General features: G+C 29.7%; 1 protein-coding gene across 2 annotated transcripts; it reads left to right on the top strand.

Annotated features, from left to right (window-relative positions):
- Positions 1–225: 225 nt before the first annotated feature.
- Positions 226–7,504, top strand: LOC137921786 (G-protein coupled receptor dmsr-1-like). 2 transcript variants are annotated; one of them, XM_068764613.1, is made up of 7 exons: positions 226–535; positions 2,285–2,443; positions 2,918–3,054; positions 3,452–3,554; positions 4,145–4,725; positions 6,549–6,601; positions 7,403–7,479. In XM_068764613.1, the coding sequence occupies exons 1-6, from the start codon at positions 245–247 to the stop codon at positions 6,571–6,573; spliced, it is 1,296 nt and encodes a 431-aa protein (XP_068620714.1). In that variant the 5' UTR covers positions 226–244; the 3' UTR covers positions 6,574–6,601; positions 7,403–7,479. The 2 variants fall into 2 exon arrangements, with proteins under 2 accessions (XP_068620714.1, XP_068620715.1); XM_068764614.1 differs by lacking the exon at positions 6,549–6,601 and having other exon boundaries at positions 7,403–7,504.
- The last annotated feature ends 2,432 nt before the right edge of the window (positions 7,505–9,936 follow it).

The following is a 9,936-nucleotide window of genomic DNA, read 5'->3' on the forward strand; positions in this document are numbered from 1 at the left end:
TTAATATTTATGTAAATAGCCCGTGTGTGACAATCGAGTTAGCACATTTAAGGGGCATTACACAGGACATTACATGAATACAGTGTTTAAAAGAAAATGTTATTGTGCTATTCTAATACTTTTAAATCTACGATTACATTTATAATTTTTGTTACAGGTATATCAACCACTTTTATTGATTTCTTGGTGTTGCGGATAAAAAAAAATGAATTAGATAATTTTATTAGTAATACCAATAGTAACAATGACGAATAAATCACAAATCCTTTACAACATATTTCAAGAGATACTGGCCGCTACCGGTAACTCAACCGATACTCAAAGCATTAATGAAACTAAGATTTTGTCTGTACTACGAGAGCAGGCCACCAAAGGCCAAGGGAATAACATCGGATCGATTCTAGTAAAAGTCGTCAACGATGCGAAGAGCAAGTTAAATCTTACGATTAAACCTGATTCTTGCGGATACTGCGCTGGAGATTTCAGGAATGTTATCGAGACCTACAATGGTATTCACGGGTTTATCAGTTTATTGGTAAGTATACGTTGCTATAAGTATTAACTAGGTGACCATTCTGAATCCCTTTTTTTTAAATACTAAGATGGTCATTATTCAGAAATCTTTTGTTTTATTAGTCGGTGGCGTCACTTTTGCAAAAAGATTTGCTAAAGGGTTATTTCTTTCAACAAGTATGTAAACATTGCGTTGAATTGTGAATTAACTTAAATAACATGTTATGTTTTTGAATAAAGAAGACGCGCGGACTCTCACTCTTTTAGAAAGTTTTAAAATATAACTCATATATATCAATATAATTATTTAACATTGATATGAACCGATTTTTTTAGAAAATACACAAGGGGTCTTACCAACAATAATTACTTCTGTGTATAAGTTACATATGGATAAGTGAAGTTACCTAAATGGGTCCGTTTAGGACGACATTATTGTCCTTATCGAAAGGCGTAGAAAGTCGAGATTTTTTGGGATTTTTTGTTGTTTTACACGAGGGAAATGCTCTCGCACACTCGTTTTTGCAGGAGTAAAGGGAGGTTATGTCAAAATTGAATCGATTTATGCATCCACGATGTTCCTTCATCGTATTTGTCATAGCCAAGGGAACGCTTCTACACAATTCCGTCTCTTGGTTCAGGTTCTTTAATTTTACAGTTACCACAGCTACTGTGCCCCACCGCACGACAAAGCCGGAACTGATGACAGATGATCTGGTATTATTATTGTAACGTCACATTGGTATAAGCAAGGAGTGTCATTTACTATAATCAAAACATCTTCCATTTCTCAATGTGTTAATCCACACAACCAGAATGTTTAAATAGATATTTTTTAACAATTGTAAACTTACTAAATAATCAAGGTTTTTTTTGTCACGAACTGTTGCAGACACCGAAGATAATATAAAGTTGTTTATTTTACATATCTCATGAATAAGTAGCACAAAACGAATGTTTTAAAGTAAAATGTAATAATAGTATTTAATTAAACTTCTGGTTTATCGTGAACCATTTATTAATTATGTTTTATTTTCAAAGACATCTTATAAAATAAATTAAAATTTGTATAAATTCACAACAACGTAATTAAATTGACGAACAAACTTCCGAGTCAGATTAAAAGTTTAACGGTAGCGGAAACTAAAACTCTGCCTGTTAGAAGATAACTGCAAAAAGAAAACGTTTTTCATTTTGAGCAACAGGTTGAATTTGCTCTTTACAAATGCTTTATGAACTTTCTAGTTAACCCTGTTTTACTTAGAGCTCTCTCAAACATAGACTCAGAATTTGTATATATATTCTTCATATTTTCCTATTATATGTAATTTAAAAATAAAGCAATTATTAAAAATGATTTCTTTCTTAATTATGTGTCTTTATATAGACACAGTTTCGTTGGTCGTTGTATATTTTTAATTCTGTGTCGTTCATTAACAGTTCCGAAATAAATGATAATGTGTAAAAAAGGTTTAACGGATAAGTCGTAATATTTTATACAACGTACCCAATAATGTAATACTCAATTAAATTAAATTTAATTGATGTATATAGTTCATCTATTAATTGATTAAATAAATTATTTGATTGGATTTCCTGAATACGTTCAAACATTATGTAAACATTACTGTGTCTGTGCTACATGTTAATTATTTATTTTCAGGTCAATTTAGTAATTTAATGCTGATTTTTGGATAAGTTATTAAAAATAACCAAAATTCAAACGACTTGTTCAAACTACTTATTTTATTAATAAACACAATTTTTACAGGTTTGTACTATTGGGGTTTTAGCAAACTCTATGAATGTAGCTGTGCTAACTAGAAAAGATATGGCCGCTGCTCCTATAAACAGACTTCTGAAATGGCTTGCGGTCGCTGATGTTTTTGTAATGGTTGAATACGTACCGTTTGCTATATACAAATATTTGGTAAGGTATCTTTAGCTAGTAAAACATAATATATTTAGTATTTCATAGAATTTTGATAGTGATATTCTAGAAAATTAAACAATGATTGAGTTCCGCATTGCACAAGGTTTGGAATGCACGGCTCGGTAAACTTAGTATCACCTTCGAACTGACACTTACACTTTTTCGGTTCAGTAAATTAACTTTTTTTTTAATTTCTAACAAAACAGAGTATATAAATATATAAGAGAGTATATGTACAGAGTATATATATATATATATATATATATATATATATAAGAGCAAGACAAGCGAACAACGATTTTTTTTTAAATGTAGTCCTTATAAATTAGATAATTTAATTTTACATTGCACAAAATTTAGAATGCAACAATCATTTAAAATAATATTTTTCACGATGATAATATTATAAAATTCGTCTAAAAAACCAATTTTGTATGTCATGTTAAATCAATATGTTTGACTTGTTTTAAGGTTTTGCCAGAGAAATTAGACTTTCCTTACTCGTGGGCAATGTATTTATTATTCCACATGCACTTTGCTCAAACGTTGCACACCGCGTCAATTTGTTTGACACTTTCTCTTGCCATATGGAGATATGTTGCTATTAAGTGAGTATTTATAACCCATAAGTAAATTTCCAAATTATCCTTCAATCTCTGTGTGTTTACGTTTTCCAACAATTGAACTATAATTTCGATAAATGAATTCTTATATGAAAAAAATTGCATGCACAAATTTCATGAAACACATTTTGAAAATCATTGCATGGTGCATTCATATTATTAAGTTTTCTATCACCATTTAATATATATATATGAAGTCTAGTACAATAATAAAACCTGCTGCCAAGGAAAATATGGAACATTTTAGAAGTACATACGATTTTGTTATTATTTCATGTTAGAATCTTACCTAGTTAACACAAAAAATACTTTTAAAACTTTATAACTGTAAAACGATTTCGACTTATAGGTTTTAACGCAATTAATAATCAATAAATTTCAGGTACTCTGACAGAAGCCACGTTCTATGTACGGAGCGTAGATGCAGTATAGCGATTGTAACGAGCTTTATTCTTCCACCAATATTGTGTATACCAACCTATATGGTAAGTCAAATCTGTAAAAATGCTTAGATTAAGTTTATAACATGCTGACATGTAATAATAAAAGTAATTAATTTATATATTTGTATTATACTTACGTATCCGCTCCGCAGCTTTCTTTAATATATAATTACAATATGTAATTGTATCAAAATAAAAATAATTTAATAAGATACTTTTGTAATTTAATCTTTTTATGAAAAAAAAATTTTAACATTCATAAAACTTATTAAAGTGTCTATAATGTTAAATATGTTTCGATATTGGTCTTTCTAACATTAGAAAGACCAATATCGAAACATATTTTTTATTACTATTTTATAGTTTTGAACATCTTTTATCAATATATTATGTTTTAAATAAAATTACCATCGATCCGACCAATAGTAAGCGGATATTTTACTTTGAATTCTGTTACATTTTTGTTTTTTTTTTTTATTTCTCCTTTTAAAGAAAACTTAGAGTATAGTCACAAAGCAATTAAAAACTTCCCGTGACCTTTATGGAGTGACGAATATAAGATTTAATATTCAAATTGAAACACATTACATACAATGCGAATTACCATTGAATGTATTTTTGTATTTTGACAGGTATTTGATATTCATACAAAGAATATCACTGACGTACACGGTAAAGTTGACATCGCATACCACGTTGACTCAGATAGCCAGGGCAAATTATATCAAATCAATTTTTGGGTTCACGGGGTGGTTATTAAGCTCCTACCTTGCTTCATATTAACTTTAATAAGTCTATGGCTAATAAGAGCTTTGTATAGCGCAAATCAGCACCAGAAGAATTTGAGAAATTACGAGTCATGTCCAGCGGCGGAGAAGATGGTCATAAGACAGCGTAAAGCAAACAGAAGGACTGATAGAACAACTAAGATGCTGTTGGCGGTACTGTTGCTATTTCTTCTTACGGAGTTTCCGCAAGGTATTATGGGATTGATGAGCGGAATATTAGGATTGTGCTTTTTTAAAAGATGCTACAACTTGTTCGGTGAAATAATGGATCTCTTAGCCCTCGTGAATGGTGCGATTAACTTCATCCTTTATTGCACGATGTCCCGTCAATTTCGCCTGACATTTCGACAGTTACTATTGCAAAGACCTCTTGCCCGATTCCTTCCTCCGACGGTTTCACACTCGGAATCTCACAACCAAAACACGTAAGTCATTTATTATTACTTTCTCTTTTATAAAATCGAGCACTCTTTTGGACATGACATTCCAAACAAAGTTATTTGTTGTATTTGTTTTCTTAAATTATATAATTGTAAAATAATAGTAGAAATGTCTTACAAATCTTATGTAAGTCCTGAGAAATATTTTCGCTTTTGACGAAATATACAGAGAAACTTATATTTTTGTTCGGAAGTCCGTAGGTTTGCGAACAATTATTTTCAACCACGAAATTAATCGAAAATGACAATCTATCTAGACAGTGATGCACAACCAGAAAGCTGCTTACGTGTTACCTCGTCAATTCCAGCTGATTTTGATCAGCTGGTATCGAAAAAACTGTGCCAAATATCTCATCAAAAATTTCAAATAAATTCGTTTTTCTTATTATTTGTTATTTTTTTTATGAATGTATAAATTTTTTAATCAGAATTTTAAATTTTTTGGATTTTTTTATTCTAATGTTTCTTAAGTATGGTAAATTATTAATAAGTGTTTCTGTATGAATGGCTCCGCAACCAATTTTAAATTTTGAATTGAAATTACCCCGTTGAGTAAAAAGATTACTTACCCCTGCCATACAGGACATCTGCAAAATTTGTTCGTGTAGATTTGTTAGTATAGTTTCGTTTTACATAAGGAGATTTAATCTTTTAATGTTGTATCAAATAATATATTTTTCCTATTCATCCAACTATAACTTTATTTTAATGAAGACCGGATTAGTAACGTGTTCTGCACATTTTTATTATAAATTATTCCTAAGTTTTTTATAAATGATTTAAATTAATTTAATAACGTACTTTTAATTAGAAATTCCTCGTTATTATAACATTTGGGTATATATTTTCACTTTAAGAGTATAATTTTAAGAGGGACACTCGTAACGTATCATTGTTTCCTAAAATTTGTAGGAATAAAAAAGGATTCCTTTTGGTTTATTTATTAATTAATTTAAAAATATTACACCCGACTGTATATTAAATAATTTATTCAGGTTTTAAAATTTCGGTTTCTAGTTTTATTGTTCAGTTTTATCCCTTATGTATATATTTTTTTAAAAAACAGCGACGTTCAAGCTAAAAACATCGTACCTTTCCTATTAAGATGTGTTTCCTTACAGTCTTTTGATTAATAAAATTTTGTGGAGAATCATAATTTTGTTATCAAATACACTGTAATATTAAATTAATGGTTCGGTTTTTATTACCAAAGCATTCATATGAGAACATAACACCAATTCTTACTAACAGTGATATTAAGTGGGAAATAATCTTTCGTTGATTTTTTGGATTAGATTTTACAACATATTTTTAAAAACTCCAAAATATTGATATTTAAAATTTTAATTCGTCGCGGGAAGTAGCTAAATACGGGCAGCGTAAGGCTGATTATTGTGGCGATCTTTTGGGCCGACCAATACCTTTTAGTGGCCGTAAACTTAGAAAAAGGCCGTAGGACCTCCATTGCTGGATGTAGGCTTTACCCATATATTTTTCATAAGACCGGTAGGAAGTGGCATGCATCCAGTGTCTTCCAAGGACTTTGACAAGATCGTCTGTTCACATTGAAGGTGGACATCACAGAAGGTGGACCAATCTGTGCTTGCCGTTTCTACTCTAGAACCTTAAAGCCCCATCTGTTCTGTGCGCTATGAGGCATGCTGACTGCCACTTCAACTAGAACTTGGACTATGTCGGTTACTTTGGTTCGACTTCGGATTTCCTCATTTCTGATTGATGAATTAATTTGCAACATCATGTCATGGTGGTTTCATCTAACATTTCACTTACAAATCATACTCCAACAGGTGTTCGGAAAAGATTAAAAGATGAGTCCCGGTTTCCTTCGTTTATTTATTATGTAAGTAGTTATCAACCAATGCATGGGTGAACTCTTCTAATCAGTATATTTATTGGGACGTAAATTAACATCCATTAGGCAATTAACACTTTTGCATTGTATTGTTGGGTTACGTATCACTAACACGTAAAGTTTTATTGTCATTTTTGTTCTGAGGATTCATATTCATACTGGATTAATCATATCATGAAAACCTCGTTAAAACAGCCGTTAACTTCATTTATGGCTATGGATTACATAAATTATTCTCGGTATAACGCGGAATGTGTAATATTTATGCTTGTTTGCTACCTTTTTTGGGTGTAACTTCATAAAATCGATTTGTTCATTCTCATACCATAGAAATATTCTTGCCAAGATTAATATTCACATTATTATTATTATTGTAATATTTACATTGTTATTGTTATAAATATTATTATTGTTGAAAATATGTTTTTTTAATAATCTCACTATTAACTCTTCTTGCGGATGGAGTTTTGTGAATTCCCGTCTTTTTTAACCTGTACTCAACGAAAAGAATATTTTTGGCAAATTTAAAGTTTCTAGAGCATATAGTTCCAGAAATATCGTGATTTGTGATTATGTAAGACGCCGTCAAATATAAAATATATTGATAATGATTCTGTATAAATAATGAATAATCTAATAATAAATAATTATCAACCTCTTAAATATTTTTTTAAAGATTTATTGAAATGAAGTTAAAGAAAAACAATTCAAATAACACAAATAACGCATGATACAAATACTTAATTAGAGCAGTGATTATAAATATTATAAAGTATTTCCGTTTTACAGGGCCAAGACTTCGGTTCCATGAGGACGCGTTCAACAAGCGAACGTACCCGCTGTGTGTGAACAATTTCTGTAAAAAAAACTTTTAAAGATGTTGAAGTATTTAAGGACATTTTACGAAATTTTTTGTTAAACTGGAGTATTACTATCTATCTATCTATAATCTCATTATTATCACTAAAATCTAGTCAACTGTTGTATTAAGTCATATTAATTGTAAGAAAATAATATTATGTTCTTGAATATAAATGTATACTTTTTAATATATTTAACGGCAGTTAAGTGTAAATTGATATTGTAAGCAAAAATGTAGTTGTTTGTAAGTGTAAATTAAATTGGTGTTATGAAACGCAATCATGTCTCAAACCCCTATAATAACACACCCTTTTGGATACGAAATTTTCAATTTGTTAAATTTTATTAAATTTGTTGAGGTACTACGAATTATTCTACAAAAATATTAATATAAATGTGGTCACAGTTTCAGGCGACTACGGCATGCACAAAATAATAATATTTTATACTGAGTAATTCTTTGAATGTATCACACGCGGTCTACATTCAGCCAGTTTGACGAACTTCTTATATATATATATATATATATTTATATATATTATATTTTAATATATATTGTACAAAGAAGTAACAAATTGACTAGATGGTATGTGACATGATTCTCCTACAATATTGTCGAGCTTCGTAGGGTATTGTCAAAGAAATTTTTACATCTGCGCTCGTCACTTTGAGATGAAAGGGTAAATTTTATTAACTCAATAATTTGACGAACTGCGCTTCATAATAAAGCAAAATTAAATGGACGCTTTATGACTGCTTTAAGATCAAAGTAATCAAATAATTAATTAGAAATAATATTTGTACTATTTGTTCTAAATTGAATGTTTGCAACTATAAAACTAACTAAAACATTTTAACATATTTATATTATTAACTTTCTGCTTCAAAATTAAAGAGTCGAGTAAAGGTTATAATGTTAATGTAACTAGATAATAAATATTAAAATTTGACTAGACGCAAATTAGATTTCATTAGTGAATAATAAAGAAAATATTAGTAGCAAACAATTTATAAAAATGTATATTTAAAGGTTTACATAACTTTGCTAGTTAAAGATCGACTTTTAGTAAGTTATTTCAAATATATATATGAGCTAATATGTGTTTTGAGCAGTTGCAGCCCAGCGGTAGATAACTGATACGTATACCACGATCGTAGGTCGTGGGTTCGATCCTCGGGCAAAATCTTACATAATAAATTAATTATATAGGATTGCCACTGCTCACAATAATTTTCCAGAGGATGGGGAAACAGTGTCCTCTGCGTACCATGATACCACATTGCCATCGCCAGCTAGCTTGCCAAGCGTGGCGATCATAGTATATCCCCCATAGATATCTTTGGGGGAGGCTTATGTCTTGCAGTGGGCGTCTATGGGTTTAAACTACGAATACGTTATATTTACTACTTTTCATATATGTGTGGTGTTCAAATTTAAGGAGAAAGTATCTACTTGAAAATAATCTTGAATTAGCAATTAAATATTCAGATTGTATTGTAATTGTATGTTTAAGAATAATTATATAAAATACGCCATGTCTTATCAAACATTTTCTTGGTGTGTAAAAGTAATAAATGTATGGAAATGATTATATATTGTTTATTTTTCATATTTATTTATTAAAAATTACAATATGATTATTTGCAGTAAATCGTTAGCCGCTGTACTAGATATAAACTGTGTGGCAGACTTCACCAACATTCTCCTTAAATAGCGAAATAATTAAATGTTATATTGAAAATTACAAACAACGAAGTAAATTCAATATAAAATATATTTGTATTATCAGATATTCAACGAAAATATTAAACGTTAATATGTTTGTTTGTGCGAGTGTTTTTGTCTGTAGAGATTTACATGGAATTTTCTCATTAATATTCTTCATTGGTTCGAAATTAATTGATGTAGTTTTGAATGAAAAGATAATGATATGCATCAATTTTACACTTCTCTATGTAAAAAGTCAAAATTGCGTCTTATTAACATTATAATGTTAATAAGTATGACGCTGTCTGCATCAACGGTTTTTGTTAGATTTTATCGTAGCTACAGTTCCATCCTCATCTTTCTACACTCGCAGTCGCAGTAATCTCAGCTAAGTCGTCTTTTAATTAAAAAAATAAGACGATTAACGGACGTTAATACTCGTACAGCTCGGCTCGTAAGTTTTAGTTATTTTCATAGCGTTCTGTTTTACAGTATTATATTATAAGGAAGTGCTGCCGATAATTATTCTATATTAATTTTACATAACGGAGTATTTATAACTTAAAAGCTAAAGATACCCTCAAAATGTTATTAAAGGTATTCTAACGGTTGCTTCGCAAAATATGCTTAATAACATGTTGTTTTGCACCATCATTTAAAAACTTATATGAAAAAAATGACAAACATAGGATAAACACAGAAAATTTATTAAATTTCGTCTTCAATAAATTAACAAATCCTTCATGGGTTTGGG

This window comes from Battus philenor, unplaced genomic scaffold, assembly GCF_028537555.1.
Source record: "Battus philenor isolate CCGP_79_NKW_IND1 unplaced genomic scaffold, ilBatPhil1.0.hap1 SCAF_19, whole genome shotgun sequence".
Taxonomy (NCBI): Eukaryota; Metazoa; Arthropoda; class Insecta; order Lepidoptera; family Papilionidae; genus Battus; species Battus philenor.

What these genes read in the sequence shown, in the direction of transcription:
- LOC137921786 (XM_068764613.1), top strand. Translation starts at nt 245, where the DNA reads ATGACGAATAAATCACAAATCCTTTACAACATATTTCAAGAGATACTG. An exon ending in ACGGGTTTATCAGTTTATTG is followed by an intron (nt 536 to 2,284) that starts GTAAGTATACGT and finishes CAATTTTTACAG; the next exon opens with GTTTGTACTATTGGGGTTTT. An exon ending in TGTGTATACCAACCTATATG is followed by an intron (nt 3,555 to 4,144) that starts GTAAGTCAAATC and finishes GTATTTTGACAG; the next exon opens with GTATTTGATATTCATACAAA.